At 38.6% G+C, this 17302-nt stretch overlaps 1 protein-coding gene across 6 annotated transcripts in view; it reads right to left on the minus strand.

Moving 5' to 3' along the window:
- CD96 (CD96 molecule) overlaps positions 1-17302 on the minus strand; it is an 89981-nt gene that overhangs the window by 28417 nt on the left and 44262 nt on the right. For all 6 annotated transcript variants that reach the window (XM_059164193.1, XM_059164189.1, XM_059164190.1 and 3 more), the window contains exon 8: positions 10266-10358. In XM_059164193.1, coding sequence (XP_059020176.1) covers positions 10266-10358 — 93 coding nt within the window. The remainder of the gene's footprint in view (positions 1-10265; positions 10359-17302) is intronic.

Genomic DNA, 17302 nt, shown 5'->3' on the forward strand with positions numbered 1-17302 from the left:
AAATCTGCATATCATTTTGAGCAGCATGGAAAATTTAACTATATTAATTTTTCCAATCCATGAGCATCAGATGTCTATTTGTTTGTGTCTCCTTCAAATTCTTTCATCAATGTTTTTGGTTTTCAGTATATGGGTCTTTTACTTCCTCACTTAAATTTATTCTTAAGTATTTTAGTCCTTTTGATGCTATTATAAATGGGACTGTTTTCTTGATTTCCTTTTTGGATAGATCATTGTTAGTATCACTGAATTTCTTTTAAAAGCTGAATTTTAATGGATAATACAGAGCAGAATTTTCAAATGGAGCCCTTTGTACTTTTATTTTAGATGAGGTTCCAAAGGTTAAGAATGATATTATAGGGCAAGTCATCCTCACTTCTAAAGCAGAAAGCAGAAGTCTAGACCACCTGTGAAGGCCATGTGAGGTGGCCTATCATCATCACTCAACCTCAAGACTATGTAAGGGGCAAGAACCCCAAGTGAGGATTTTTTTAAAAGAGAGTTGTCAGTGTGCTTAGAGTCAGGTCCCCTCTCATGGAGGGACTTGCCTTAGCCCAAGTGAAGTGTGGTTTCAAGAGAACCACTCAGAGTTATTGGCTTATGTGTCCTGGCATTTGGGATGAAGAGAACTAGTGCTTAACTTAAGCTACGCTGGGAACCTATGCTTGACTAGAAGAGTTGAATGGCCATATTGGAGAAGAAAAGCACTTCCCCCCAAATAGGAGGCCAAAGTGCATGTTTTCCCATGCAAAACAGGGTGCCATGAAAAGACATCTCACCCAGGAAGAATATCTACGGAAGAAAAAGCTCCTAAGAGGACAGAACTCCGGAAGCTTATAAGCTGTAGGGGGATAATAAACAGAAGACTGGAGGAGAAACATGGCCTGAATCAAGGGGACAATAGCTACAGGCCAGTCGCAGACTTCTGAGAAATCTGCCAGAGTGCCCCATGAGGTCAAGATGGCACATTTTTTATTCACCCCATCTAGAGGGCACTTAGGTCAGATTACAGTCAGCCTGATAAGGAAGGTCTTTTCTTACCTACCTCTCTCCTCTCTTCCACATGATATGACCCCAAAAGAGAGGTCCAAACCAATAAGCAGGAGTGCAGGAGAGGATTGAGCCAGGAAATCACAGACATTTCTTCCACCCCAACCCCCACAGACATGAAGCACACAACCTTCCATCCCCAGCTGCTTCAGCTGAGGTACACCCACATGTGGTTGGTAGGAGAGGGGGGGAAAGTTCTGGATCAAATTAATTTTTTCCAAGTTTTGACATTACATTGGACAAGCCTTTTTAATTATTGACACAAGTCCATTCTTGAATCTGAAAGGGACCAGACAACATTTATTATATGAAAATCACGAGAAAAAGCCTATAGAGGCTAAGGAGAAATTATTCAAGAGAGCTCATCTGGAGTTAATCATGGGGAAAAGAAAATTCCTTTTTTTTTTTTTTTGTTTTGCTAATGTACTCAGTTCAGCTCAATTATTCAACTAAACATAAAGGTAAAAGTTATTTGTACGTTCAGGTTGCTGCTGTCAGAGTGATCTGGTTTGTCAAGCTCAATTGTTCAAGACTTTGCCTTATTTCCATGTAAAACTGAACCTGGAATTTAATTTATTTCTTCAAATAGTAATATTTTTACTTGACCTTCCACCTATTGACATACTGTCTACCCACATAGCCACCCAGCTTCCTTGGCAAATGTGTAAACTGTATTCCATCGATTCACCTGCAGCTCAAAGAACCTCTAAACCCATAATGACATTAGCTGCCGCACTTAAAAGAATATAGGCCGTCAACTACATCTAAACACATCTGCGCCGGTTCGCCAATCCCTGATGTCAGGATTAGAGGGATATTGACCTTCAGACCAGCATAAAGGAAATATATGGTGTGAAATCTTGATCTCTGCCCAAGACTGTCTGCCCATGGGAGGCAGATTATTTGAGGAACATGTGCTCACTGAATGGCTACGGCAATGTGTATTGCCGGATTACTGGTCTGGAAAGGATTTTCAGGACCACCCCCACACCCCCGGGGGGAAAGGACAGTAAGAAGGACAGAGCTCATTACATGTTGTGTGGTGTGATTACAGATACTTAGTAATTTATGAAATGAATGCAAGAATAGGCCAGCCAATAGCTTTTTTTCCACAGCTACCTTGTTCCGAAGAGGGAAGACTAGATAAGCAATACTCGATACTTCTGCTCCCCACTGTTATTTCCATTTGACAATCTTGTCCAATGGGATATCTTCCATTCTGACATGCTTTCTCATAAATCACTTTTGTTGCTTCCCGTAGGCAGCTGCTTCCTTTGGTCTGTACCCCTCAGTCTCTGATCCCCACCTACTGAGCACTAAGCGTCCTTACTTGTAGAGCTAGCCAATGGTTAGGGTCAGACTGGACCTGATATTTTATCTGAAGTGTTCAGGAGTAGAAAGAATCTAGACTGTGGAGATTGGCTGAAACTTCAGAGAAGCTAAAGCTTTTGATATTAGCTAAATATCAAAACCATCACCATCAAGTCCAAGGGTTCATATGCAGACAAAAATCTGAGGCAGAGCCCAAAGGCCTGTGGGCTGGTAGACAGTGAAATGGGAAAGAAGGCAAGTTGGTTGTGCTAGAAATGCGAGCTCTGTGTAACTGGGGTCCTGCTTGTCTTGTTCGTTGTTGTATCCCAACACCTCTTAAGTTCCTGGCACCTTTTAGGCACTCAATGTGTATTTGCTGAATGAATAAATGTCTTGGATGATTGCCACCATTGGGGCTGGCATTTTTGAGGCCTGTTCTTTTAGTCACACACCCTGAAGCCAGTTCAAAGCCAGAGTTCGAAGGCATAGGGCCCTACTCAGAGCACCGGGAGCACCTGAGTTAAGTACTGCCTTAAGGCAACGTGAGACTGAGACTGGTCAGGTGTCTGATTGTTCCACCCCATCAGGTTGCCTTGTCTCCCTATTTAGCTTGTCAGCCTCATGTCTTTTCCTAGGACAGTGCTGCACATGCAGCAGGGACTCAGAAAACACCCATCAGTTCAGGCTGAATTGTGCCGGGCTCCCTGGGTAACTCCTGCAGTTTGTTACCAGGCTCTCCTTCTCTAATCAAAGAACATTGTTTGCATTATCTTACATTCATCAAAAAAAAAAAAAAAAAAAAATCCTTAAGCTGAGGAAGAAAAAAAATACAAACTGGATGTTTGCAGCAAGACATGTAGCTTAATAATTAGGACTGAATTATACAGTGCATTCCATAGTAGAATTTGGAATGAAACCACAGCCTTTTGAAGCTGGTCTCCATGACATGTTCCATCTTGTTTCTTTTCTTAAAAGAACACAAAAGGTGAATCCTTTTAGCTTCTGAGACATAAGGCAGCCAGTCATCATGTGATTTCACAATGACCCTCCAGATTACCAAGACAAAATTTGGATTTTTCAGCTGTAATTCAGTGTTTCTTCTAAGAAAATAAGTTTTGTTTAGCCTAAAAGAGCCTCAGATTTAACATTTTTTGACATCTTAGACTGAAAATTGTTCCAAACATAATTTGTTACTCTTTTGACAGAGGTCCAGATTTTGTAAAGTGAGAAACAGCTATTCTCATACCTGAGCCTTGATCTAAAATGGTTTCTCAATCTCAGCACCACTGACATTTTCGACCAGGTAATTTTTTGTTGTGGAGGCCATCCTGTCCTGTGCTGTATAACATGTGGCATCCTTGGCTTTGGCAGGTGGCACCCTCCCCGCCAATTGTGGCAAACAAAAATGTCCCCAGACACTGCCAAATGTCCCTGGGAGGGGGGCGGCCAAGTTTCCCTGCTGAGAACCACTGATCTACAACAGTCCTGTGGTTCAGTGTGGTAGGATCTTATTTTAAGGAGCTCTTGTGACTCTCCAGAAATTTCCCAACCATATCACTTTAGCATGAGAGTAGATCAGATTTTCTTCTTGCTTTTTAACAAGTATGTTCATTTGATTATATTCTCTTTTCCTGTCTAATACTAGAGGTATTTTATATTGCAGCCTCCTTAAGGTAACAAATGTTCTTTTTCTTTTCTTGAATTTCTTCACAGAAATAAGAATGGTATTTGGTCTGATGGATGCATTTAATGTATATCAACTAACCCTGTGAAAAACTCGGTATGAGAAACTCATTTCTGCTTTCAGCTGGTAGAAGGTTAGTATCATAAGGGCATAATTGTTTTCTTTTTTGGTCCTTGTCGGATTCTCAGTACCTGGAAGAACACCTGGTATGTAGTCATGGCTTAATAAATATTTGGTAAATTAATTATGTCACTTCTTTTCTAAAAAATATTTACTGGGCTCCCAATCCCATTTCCTAAGGGATAACACTGAGAATTCTTAGGCTGGAACTTAACACTTTCTTTATTCTGCATTTTCTAATTTTCTTCCCTGCTTCTATGCTACATAATCCCATCCCCTGACCCAAACTTATCTCCTAATATTTTCTCAAATTCCCACAAACATTCTTGCCAATGCACAAATTACTCACTTTGCTCTCTTTGCTTAGAATTTTTTTCAAGCTCTCAACTGAGTCAAATAAATGCAACACATACTTAAAAGGTCAGTCATCTTATTTCCTCTCTTTGGTTACATTTCCTGGCTCCAAGAACCCACAGGGACATCTTCTTACTCAAAGTCAAAAATTTGCTGGTCTGTACCTCTCCCTGAGTATTTTAATTCTAAAAGATGCAGCACCTTTCACTATACTATTTTTGAATTATCATTTTTGTGGGCAGATATAATCTCTTTCCAAGTACACCACAACCATTTTGAAGGCAGAAATAAATTATCATCTCTTGTTAAAGACATCATGGAGTATATTAAATGACACTTATATAGTGAAGGAGCAGTATTCTCCTTAATTCTTTTATTCAACTAGTACTTTTTTCCCCCTCATTTTTAAAATTTAATTTCTTTTCAGTGTAACAGAATTCATTGTTTATGCACCAGACCCAGTGCTCCATTCAAGTAGTACTTTTGTGCATCTACTCCATGCTGGGTATACGTCCCCTGTCCTCACAAAGTGTTTAGGCCAATTGGAGAAACCCTGGTATCAAATGTGGCAAGAACTAGATTTGAGTCCAAAAACTTTGGTGTGAATACTAACTTTGCCACTTACTAGTTGTGTGGTCATCTCAGTGACTTCATCCCAATGACTTCATCTGGAAAATGGGGATGATAATGCTTGCTCTGTCTACCTCCCATAATAAAGATCAAGCTGTATTGCATTTTATGTGCAAATATTTTCTAAATGACAGGATATGGTAGTTTTAATTTGTCCACAGGTTCTTTAATACTCTTCCCTTCAAGAAGTGGAGCCTTATTCTCCTCTTGAGTCTGAGCTGGACTTAGTGACTCGCTTCTAATAAAGCAAAGTGATGCGTGCAATAAAACAGCAGTGCAACTTCTGTCTTGGTTACTCTGTTTCTTTTTTTTTTTTTTTTTTTTAAGATTTTATTTATTTATTTGACAGAGAGAAATCACAAGTAGATGGAAAGGCAGGCAGAGAGAGAGAGAGAGGGAAGCAGGCTCCCTGCTGAGCAGAGAGCCCGACGCCAGACTCGATCCCAGGATCCTGAGATCATGACCTGAGCCAAAGGCAGCGGCTTAACCCACTGAGCCACCCAGGCGCCCCGGTTACTCTGTTTCTTGAATTCCTTGGTCTGAGCAAGGGCAGCTGTTCCGATGTGAGAAGCTTTCTGGAGAGGCCCATATGGTGAGGGACAAGGGCCTCTTGACAACATGCTCAGACTTGGAAGCAGAACCCTCAGCCCCAGTCAAGCCTTCAGATAACTGAAGCCACAACCAGCCCCATTTGACTCTAACCTCATGAAAAGACCTGATACATACCATCCAGCTTAGCTGCTCCTGGCTTTCTGACCCCAAAATCATGTAAGACAATTTATGTTTTAAAAGTTGCTAATGTCGGGGATAATTGATTAGGGAGAGCTGGGTAACTGGATAATATGTACAGTACTAAAGAAATTTAAGGTATTGTTTTTGACTGTGCAAATATTTGTTGAATGAAGGATAACATAATCTACTGAGGTTTATAGCTGAATGATGAGTTAGGAGTGGAAGAAAAAGCAGCTTCCAATAAAAATTGCAAAACATTAAGAACTAGGAGAAATCAGATGAATGTAAAATTTCTGCTGGGTGATCGGCAGACATTTCCCACCCTGCCACATACTTCATTTTCTGAGAGGTATCAACCTGTGACAGTGACTGCAGGCTATGAGCCAAAGGGTACAGGCTGAAAGAATTGTTCATTTCTCCTAACTGCTTTTGGTTTATTTCATTTTCCATTCTCATTTTGAGCTAAAATTGATAGTTTTAATTAAATAAGAAATGAGAACTGTACTTCTCCTTTGCACAGGATATATACATATATACACTAAAGAAGGTAACCATGGTTCTTTGTTAAACATAAAGGCTATAGGCATGGGAATTTATGATTTGTTTGCATCAGTGCGACCTTCTGAAAGTCACTGCTCTCCCTTTGCCAGAGTAACACTGACCCAGCCTGGCCTTCATTATTAATAATGCCACTGGGAGGCTGAATTCACAGTCCTCACCAGTCAACTTTGTCAAAATTAATAAGAACTAGAACAAATTTAAATTTAAAACTATCTAACTACATCTGGTCCACAGGATGCCCATTTATAACCAATTTCTTAAACACCCCACTGAGAACACAGTTGTGGAGGAGACTGTCAATTTATTAACCTATTTAATAATAAATACAGAATTTAAATTTCTCACTGAATATTTATTGACCCTAATTTTGCCAGGGTTTCAAGTGAAGGGCTTTGGAAGCTATGTTAACTCTTTAAAGCTGTAAGAATAGTACTTAATATATTTGCCTAAAATGTTATAGGTAATAAAAGAATGTGAACCATACAGATTTTCTGAAAATGTTTTATCAATCTGCTTAGTTAAAAGACTGATAGCTCATGGAAAATAAAACAGTGTAGTCACTAATTGAAGATGACATGCTACAATATATAAAAAATCCTAAAGATACCACCAAAAAATCACTAGAAGTAATAAATGAATTCAATAAAGTTGTAGGATACTGAATTAATACCCAGAAATCCGTAGCTTTTCTATATACTAATAAGGAAGTCTCAAAAAGAAGAATTAAGAAACAATTCTGTTTATAATTGCACATAAATAAAAAACAAAACCAGAAAAACCTTAAGAATAAGCTTAACCTAAGAGGTGAAAGACCTGTATTCTGAAAACCATAAAATACTGATGAAACAAACTAAAGATGACACAAATAAATGGAAAGCATCCTATGCTCATTGATCAGAAGAATTAATATTGTTAAAATATCCATACTACTCAATTCAGTTTACAGATTCAGTACAATACCTAACAAAATACCAACATCATTTTTACAGAACTAAAAGAAATAATACTAAAATTTTCATGCAACCACAAAAGACCCCAAAACAGCCAAAAACAATCTTAAGAACAAAGCTGGAAGTATCACAATTCCAGATTTTAAGATATACTACAAAGCTATAATAATCAAAACAGTATGATACTGACACAAAAACAGACACATAGGGGTGCCTGGGTGGCTCAGTGTGTTAAGCCTCTGCCTTCAGCTCAGGTCCTGATCCCAGGGTCCTGGGATCTAGCCCCACATTGGGCTCTCTGCTCAGCAGGAAGCCTTCTTCCCCCTCTCTTTCTGCCTGATTCTCTGCCTACTTGTGATCTCTCTCTGTCAAACAAATAAATAAAATCTTAAAAAAAAAAACAAAAAACAGACACACAGATTGTGGAACAAAATAGAAAGCTCAGAAATAAATCCATGCTTACATGGTCAATTAATCTATGACAAAGAAGGCAAGAATATACAATGGGAAAAAAATCTCTTCAACAAATAGTGCTGGGAAAACTGGAGAGCTACATGTGAAAGAGTGAAACTGAGCTATTTTCAAACACCATACACAAAAATAAACTCAAAATGAATTGAAGACCTAAATGTGAGACCTAAAACCATAAAAATCCTAGAAGACTACATGAAAATAAAAACCTTTTGCACAACAAAGGAAACTATCAATAAAACAAAAAGTCAACCTACCAAATGGGAGAAGATATCTGCAGAAGATATATATGCAAACTATATATCCAATAAGAGGCTAATAGCCAAAATATTTAAAGAACTTATAAAACTCAATACCCCCAAAATAAAAATCCAATAAAAAAATCAGCAGAAGACATGAACAGACATTTCTCCAAAGAAGACATCCAGGTGGCTAAGAGATATATGGAAAGATGCTCAACACGTTACACTCAACGGAATGGCTAAAATCAAAAACACAAGAAGCAGTAAATGTTGGCAAGGATGTGGAGAAAAAGGAGCCCTCATGTACTGTTGCAACTGGTGCAGCTGCTCTGGAAAACAGTATGGAGGTTCCTCAAAAATTTAAAAAGAGAACCACCCTATGATCCAATAATTGTGCTACTGGGTATTTACCAAAAAACTCCACAAAAAACACAAATTCAAAGGGATACATGTTGGTAGTGTTATTTATAATAGTCAAACTATGGAAGCAGCCAAATTTTCATTTATCCAGATGAATGGATAAAGAAGATGTGATGTCTATTATTCTATCTATAACTATATTTATATCTATACAATGGAATGTTATTCAGTCATAACAAAGAATGAAATCTTGCCATTTGCAACAACATGGACACAGCTAAAGAGTACAATGCTGAGCAAAATAAGTCAGAGAAGGACAAATACTATATGATCTCACTCATGTGGAATTTAAGAGACAAAACAAATGAGCAGAGAGAAAAAGAAAGAGAGAGAGAGAAATTAAGAAACAGACTCTTAATTATAGAGAAAAACTGATGTTAGTTACCAGAGGGGCGGGGGTGGGGGTATGGGTGAAATAGGTGATGAGGGTTAAGGAGTGCACTTGTCATGATGAGATGATGAGCACCAGATAATGTATGGAATTGTTGAATGACTGTATTGTACACCTATAATTAATATAACACTATATGTTAACTAACTGGAACTAAAATAAAACATAAATAATAAAATAAAGAACTTATACAATTCAATACCAAAAAACCAAACAATCCAATTTAAAAAAATGGGCAGAGAAGCTGCAAATATGAAAATTTCATATTTTTTTTCTACAGGAGACATACAGGAAAATGCAAATCAAAACCACACTGAGGGGTGCCTCGATGGCTCAGTGGGTTAAGCCTCTGCCTTTGTCATGATCTCAGGGTCCTGGGATCGAGCCCCACATTGGGCTCTCTGCTCAGCAGGGATCCTGCTTCCCTCTTTTTCTCTTCCTGCCTCTCTGCCTCCTTGTGATCTCTCTCTGTCAAATAAATAAATTAAATCTTAAAAAAAAAAAACAACACACTGAGATATCACCTTATCCCTGTCAGAATGGCAAAATCAAAAAGACAAGAAATAACAAATGCCAGAGAAGATATGGAGAAAAAAGAACCTTTGTGAGAATACAGCTACTATGGAAAAATAGTATGAAAAAATAAATAAAAAGTGAAGTACCATATAATCCAATAACTTCACCACTGTGTATTTACCCAAAGAAAATGAAAACATGAATTTAAAAAATATACGATAGGCACGCATATGTTTATTACAACATTATTTACAGTAGCCAAGATATGGAAGCCACCCAAGGTTCTACTCAATAGAGGAGTGGATAAGGAAGATGGACTATTATGCATCCTTAAAAAAGGATGAGTTTGTGCTATTTGCGGCCACATGGATAGAGCTTGGGGCTATTACGCTACATGAAATGAGTCAGACAGGGAAAGATAAATACCATATGATTTCACTTATATGTGGACTCTAAAAATAAACACAAATAAATAAACAACCAGGACAAATCAGACCTATAAATTCAGAGAACAAACTTATGGTTGCCAAAGGTGAAGGGGGTGGGAATGGGCAGAACTGGTGAAGACGAGAGGAGATACAGGGTTCTAATTATAGAAGAAGTAGGTCATGGGATGAAGGGCACAGCATAGGGAATATAGTCAGTGTTGTATTTTAACAGTGTTGTATGGTGACAGACAAGTGGCTACCATTGTGCTGAGCACATCATAACAGGAGCTGAATCACTATATTGTACACCTGAAACTAATATAACATTGTGTGTCAACTACACTCAAATAAAAAAAAAAAAGAATTAAAAAAAAAAAAAGAAAGTAAGACTGAAAACATTCTTACTTGTAGGAGACCTGCTGTTGACTGGAGAAGGTTGGGTGCCAACGGTTGATGTGACAACATCATGCAGAGGACCTATGGAAGGGTTCACTGAGCCTGAAAGGATGAAATGGATAATGATGATGAACAAAATATTGTAATAGAAAGATGATGTGCTGACCTAATTTTCCCCACAACTTTATCCATTATCTCAGAAATCGTTATTGAAGGTCTGTTACATTAAGGCTGTGGGACATTGTGGTGGAGGACATCAGGCTGCCTTTACGGACCAGACCCTAGGTAACAGGCAGGGAGCCAGGCACTGTGTTGAGTGTAGGGCACCACGGGGTTGCAAAGAAAGGGCACCGGCTGATATTGGGAAGTCAGGAGAAGCTTCCTGGTGTTAAAATAACATTTAACCAAGCACTGGTAAAACAACTATAGCAGCTAATATTTCAAAGTATTTGCAAAGTAATCATACAATCTACAAATCTGTAAGCCTGTAAAATTATATTGGCAAGAGTAGAAACTCTTGCCAATAGTTACAATGATGTAACTATCCAACCGGAAGTAACATCAATGAGCCTAAGATTAATGGTATTATTACTCCCATTTTTAAAATGCCTGTTTTTGTCAGAAAATTTTCATCTGGTTATAACTTTTCTCTCTGTGTGTGTGGGGAGCAGGTAGGGATGAAAGAGAGACTAGAATATATTGTTTTATCATATAATACATTTATATCGGTTCCTTAAAGCTCCCACTATTCAACTGTAAAATAGTCCTACTAACAGTATAAAACAATCTACAAATGCCAGAAGGATCTACTGACTTTAGGAAGGTCAGGGTTAAATATGGTTAAATGATTTTGAGGCGAGGGAATTTTGCAACTTTCTAGATATAATGACATTGGGTAGAGTGTCACACATCTGATGAGCTGTGTCAATTACTTGGACATTTAATTATAAATTATACTATTGGTTCTGTTCTATAATTTACTTTAAGAGAAAAGAATATATTCTATAAATTGTGTCACCTGATAGCACATAGCACATTGGAAGGGATCTGTGTTTTGTAATCAAGATGTATCTGTGTTTTATTTTCAGTGTTGGTAGTGTTGTTGCTGTTGGCTGTAGGTGATGTTTACAGCTGGCTCTGACTTGTTATCATATAAATGATCCCTTGCTATTAAGCTCTGAGGAAGTAGGTGTGGGATGGGTAGAAAGTTACCTGAGAGCATACAAATAGGCTAGTGGAATGACCATTTTCTTCCACCCATCCCACCTGAAACATATTTGAACACTTCAGCATGACATTCAAATCTGATCATTATTTTCCTCCCCCTGTTCCATTCCCCACTTCATTTCCCGATGCTGCCTATCATCTTTTACAACTCAAATCATCCACTCAATCCAAGGGGTGATATTTCAACCTGATCTCTGTGGATTCTTGCTTTGTGTGCATGCTGTTTCCTTATACTTTCCCATTGCAAACAGCCTGGTATGTACCATCTGAAACTTGAAGAATCCCAGGGATCTTTGTGATGTGCTCAGAGTCCTAATGTTTACCTTAGCAGGGACCTTAGTACTCTACATCATCAGTATACCCCTCAAGAGAAGTGACTGTGTTGCTCCTCATGGTATTTCTGGTTCCTGGCAAATGCAAGTGGATGAATGAATGCATATGGATTCATTCTAAACATTGAAAGAGAGAAGACCAACTTTAAGTGCCTATCTGATGGCTGGTGCATAATGAGCATCATCTGCCAAAGCAGTAACCTTAGTAAGCATGGGCCTGGAAAAAGAATGCCTTGGTGTTTTGCTCTGTAGACTGAGTGGAACAGAGGGTGGCAAACTACGGCCCACAAATCAAATTCCACCCATCGCCTGCGTTTGTAAATAAAGTTTCATGGGAACACAGCCATGTCCATTTGTTTATGTAATGGTTTATGGCTGTTTTTGTACTACAATGGCAGAGCTGAGTAACTGCGATAGAGACCATACGGTCCACAAAGCATAAAATATTTACTATCAGGCAGATAAAAACAGAACATGTTTGCTGACTTCTGGAAAAGAAGATGTTGATAGGTTATGCTTAATCCTAGATTTCTGCAAAGGGAAACATTTATTTTTCATTTACTGACTATTTCTATTTTAAGATATTATTCTGCCATGTTTAACACCACATGGCTTTGTAATCTGAGGGCTTCTCAGCACACATATCCTTACAGTGTATTAGGAAGTTGCCACTGCAAGATTTGTATTTAAAGATGAACTCTTTGCCCTGTAACAAAAATGATGCATGGCTTTCAACATGAAACCTGCAGCCAGAAAAAAAAAAAAAAAAAAAGCCCTTCTGGTTTCAGATTGTCCTGTAAAGTAGAAGCTCTGCTTTGGTCAAAACAAAACTCAGAGGGTGTAGAAAGAAGTGGCTAAAACCTAACGGGAAATCGAAACAAAAACAACAAAACTATTTCCCAAAAGTCAAAAGCAGAATTTAGCAGAAGCCTATCAGTCGGTTTTCAGACCATCACATTTGGCAACCGGTTCTAAGGGATGAAGCTGCTGGCCTAAAGCAACTTCATCTGCTCCTGAGTGTGTCTCCTCTGCAGACCTGGCAGGACGCTCAGGACCACCTTCATGGTTAATAGTGGCCAGGTGTTTGTCTGGCCCAGAGGGCAGCTGGTCAGTTCTAGGCCTTCCTCAGAGCTTGGATTAGCACTTAACTGGTCCATCTAGAAATGAACCAAACTTCAGATCTTCCTAGATCCTTGCTTGTGAAAATGTAGTCCATGGCTTCTTTTAGGAGCGTGTTTAGAAACGTAGAATCTCTGGCCCTCCCCCTCCAGCTCAACTTAGTGAATCAGAATCTTCTTTTTAACAAGATTCTTGGGTGATTTCTGTATATATTAAAGTCCTTAACTGATACTCTTAGGATCCCTAGGATCAGACAGGGTATGAGAAAAATCATGAAATAGGAAGGATTTGGCATATTCTGCCTCAATATTCAGTTGTTCTCTTGCCGCACTATTGAGATATCCCTTTCTGATCCTTTCTCCATATTCCAAAATACACGTGCACCCTCAAACAGACATGACTCATCAACCCCTAAATCTCTGTCTATCCCAAATGGAAAGCCATTTAACGATGAATAACAGCTGATGACAGCGAGGACATTACCCACCCCAGGGGGTATTTGCACTCAACTTTTGTTTTAAAATAAAGAAAAAAACCTCACCTCCACCTCAAAACAAAACAAAATAAGACAAGGCAACTCTGTATATGCCAAAAAAGTTGACCCAACAGTGCTAGAACTTTAGACATTCTGGTAAACCAGGGTAGCAGTGAAGCAAGCTACCTTGGTCCCTCCTGTTAACCTAGTAGTCTTTGAACTTTATCAAATGCCCTTAGGTCATGTGATGGATTAACTTTCCTTTGAATAGCTATAGATCTTGCATTCATTCTTTCCTAGAAAGAACAGAGCACTCCTACACCTCTTGAAACAGGAAGCAGACCCCCTTGCACAACCCTCCAGCACTGAGATAAGGTCTCTAGCTGGTAACACCAAGATATCATATCATCAAGAAATGTTACAGAGCACTACATTCCCTTACCAACTAACTGCCCTGAACCCCTTAAAAAACTCCCGGACCAGGGAGAAAGCCTTTGGACAAGACTCCACCTTCTCCCCAGGTGGCCAGTCTCTTGAATAAGGCGCATATTCCTTTCTAGGCAAAACTCTTTTTTTTTTTTTTTTTTTTTTTTTTTTTTAAGATTTTATGTATTTGTTAGAGCCCACAGGCAGGGGGAGTGGCATGCAGAGAAGGCAGAGAGAGAAGCAGGTTCCCTGCTAAGCAAGGAGCCTGATGCCGGACTCCACCGAGCACCCTGGGATTGATTATGACTTGAGCCAAAGGCAACCGCTTAATGGACTGAGCCACCCAGCCAACCCCAAACTCTCTTTTGAGTATTGGCCTATTGAGCAAGGGGCAGCCAAACTTGGGGTTTGGTAACAGCAGGGTAGGATATTTTGGAAAGGATCTTTAAAAAAAATGTATTTATTGTTGAGTCACAGGAATCTGCAGGCCCTGGTACTCCATGGCTGCTTGATGAGCCACTGATCACCCGACCCTGATCCCTCCCCTTTTCCAAGTTTACTAGAATAAGAATCACTGAGCATTTGAACTTCCGGGGAGACTGTGAGGTAGGTGGGGAAGGGACCGTCTCAGGGGACTATTAGCTTGCAGGCTTCCAACTCTTCTTTGGGAACAAAGGGCAGCAAAAGCTTCTCTTCCCTTACTAAATCTCCTTTTTGCTCTGTAATATTCTCAGAATTTCTCCACTTTAGATTTTTATCTTGTATTTTCATCTCAATATCTATCAACAGTAATGGCTTGATAAAGCAATAACTGTTGCACAAAGCATCAGAAGTTTTCCCAGTGTTCATAAAGCACCCAGCAGTACTACCATGAGCAGAAAGTACGTTTGGAAGAAAGTGTTTCAGAACTTAAAACAAGTAAGGGAGTGTGATCCAGTGATGACACTGCTTTACAGAGTCTCTGCTATATCTTCTAAATCATTCCCAAAGATCCATGCTAGAATGTGACTAGAATGTAAGCTGTAATTTTGGGAAACTGCACTCTTCAGGATTTATTGGTTTTAATATTTGATCATAAGGGCTAAAAATTCATTTGACAATGTAAAAATAACCATTTGCTCAGAACCAAAAATTATACTAGATCAAGGGCTGTCCTGTAAAGCTGGAATTGTGGTATGCTTTGGGAATCAGGATCAGTGCCCTTCCTTATTATCCTAAAATTAGTTATTATTTTCTGATTTTAGGACTTAGCTTAGCTCAAGAAAATGTGAAGACAAGCCACAGATTGGGAGGAAAATATTTGCAAAAGATTCAACTGGTAAAGGACTATTATTTGAAAAATACAAAGAACTCTTGAGACTCAACAGTAAGATAACAACCTACCTGATTTTAAAATGGGCCAAAGACTTTCATAGACACCTCAGTAAAGAAGATAAATGGATGGCAAATAAGCATATGAAAAGATGATTCGCATAATATGTCATCAGAGAAATGCAAATTCAAACAACAATGAGATATCATTGCACAGCTATGAGAATGGCCCAAATCCATAACACTGATGGTATGAAATGCTGGAGAAGATGTGGAGCAACAGGAACTCTCATTCGCTGCTGGCAGGAACACAAGATAGTACTGTCACCTTGGAAGAGAGTGAACCCAAACCTAAACATACTCTTACCTGCAGTCCAGCAATTTTATTCCTTTGTATTCACTCAAAGGAGCTGAAAACTCATGCCCACACAAAAACCTCCACATGGATCTTCACAGCAGCTTTATTCATAACTGCCCAAACTTGGAAGCAACCAAAATGTTTTTCAGTAGGTGAACAAATATATAAACTGCTCCATGTATAAAATTGAATAGTATTCAGTACTATTAAAAAAATAGGCTGCCAAGCCATAAGACAACACTGAAGAACCCTAAATACACATTATGAAATGAAAGAAGCCAATCTGAGAAAGCTACATACGGTATGATTCTGACTATATGACATTTGGAAAAGGCAAAATTGTAAAGCCTACAAAAAAAAAAAAAAATCAGTGGTTGCCAGGGATTGGAGTTGGGGTAAAGGATGGATAGGAGGAGCAAAAGGATTTTTAGGGTGAGAAAATTTAAGGCTGTTTGAAACTACTGGCAGGTACATGTCATAGTACATTTGTTCAAACCCATAGAATATACAATACCAAGTGTGAATCCCAAAGTAAATTATGGACTTTGTGTTATTATGATGTGTCAGGGTAGGTTCATCAGTTGTAACAAATGAACCTTTGTCTTGAGTCAAGCTGATAGCGAGGGAGAATGTACTATGTGGGGGAGGGTATATAGGAAATCTCTGCACCTTCCTCTTTTGCTGTCAACCTAAAACTTCTCTAAGAAAATAAAATAAAATAAAACCTTTAAACCAAGAAAAACTCAGTTTTAATGTCGGGAAAGATTGGAATTTTAAACATGGTTCTGTGATGGGATTTAGGAATTTAAGGTTGTTTGGGTGTTAGCTCATGTTCTTAGAGTCTGTCAAAGTTACTGGCAAATCCACATGAGAACCAGTCACCTTTACCCTATTCTAAGACTGTAGACCTTAACTGTGTCCAGCCTTCTAGAAAGGACGTGCATTTATCTCTGAAGGAACTAGACAAAACTAAGTATGGATGTTCCAGTGTAAATCCATGACCACTTCTGAATGATTAACTCAGAGTTCACAGGGAGAAGCTTGTGCAGTATTATAAGCACGATGCCACTGTCCCAGATTCAGAATGGCACCTGCTCCTCAATGGTGGATTTGCATTGAGCCATGTACCCTTCCCATCCAAGGCTCCCAGGAACCAACTGCCTGCATTTGTGAAAGTGCTGGGTAGGACCCAAGACACAGACAGTGGCCTTGAAGCAAAGGGAAACTTTTCCTTATAAGCTATCCTGGATTTTACGAGTATGTTACAGACTATAGTATCTCTGAAAATAGGAAGGTGGTAAAAGATGTTAATGGTCTTGCAGAGTTGTAATAATGGCTAACAAATCTACTTAAGTATTACTTTACTGTTATCTGTGCATGTTTGATAGTTGTCGTTACAAACTTCTATTTTTTTATAGGCAATCTGTTGTCGCTGTATTTGTTGAGACATTTGTTCACATCTTTTAAGTAGAAAAATCTCCATTATCTGGTGAGGTACAGAGTAGCGAATATTCTGGTTAAGCAAATGTTGTGATAAGTAGAATGATCCTGCATATCAATTTTCAAGTCATAAAAATCTTCAATGTGTCAGATTCTGTGCTTCAACCTAGGGGCATGAAAATCATGAGGATAGAGTCCTTATCCTCAAGCTATTTATATCTCATACCTGGCTTAAGTATTAAAATTATAAATTCTATATATAATTTAATACTTAAGTATTAAAATTATAAGTTCTATATATATAATTGAAGGTTTTTAGTGACTCAGAAGGGATTTTAGGATTTTAAGAATCTCTCTT

Source organism: Mustela lutreola, chromosome 2 (genome assembly GCF_030435805.1).
Source record: "Mustela lutreola isolate mMusLut2 chromosome 2, mMusLut2.pri, whole genome shotgun sequence".
NCBI lineage: Eukaryota > Metazoa > Chordata > Mammalia > Carnivora > Mustelidae > Mustela > Mustela lutreola.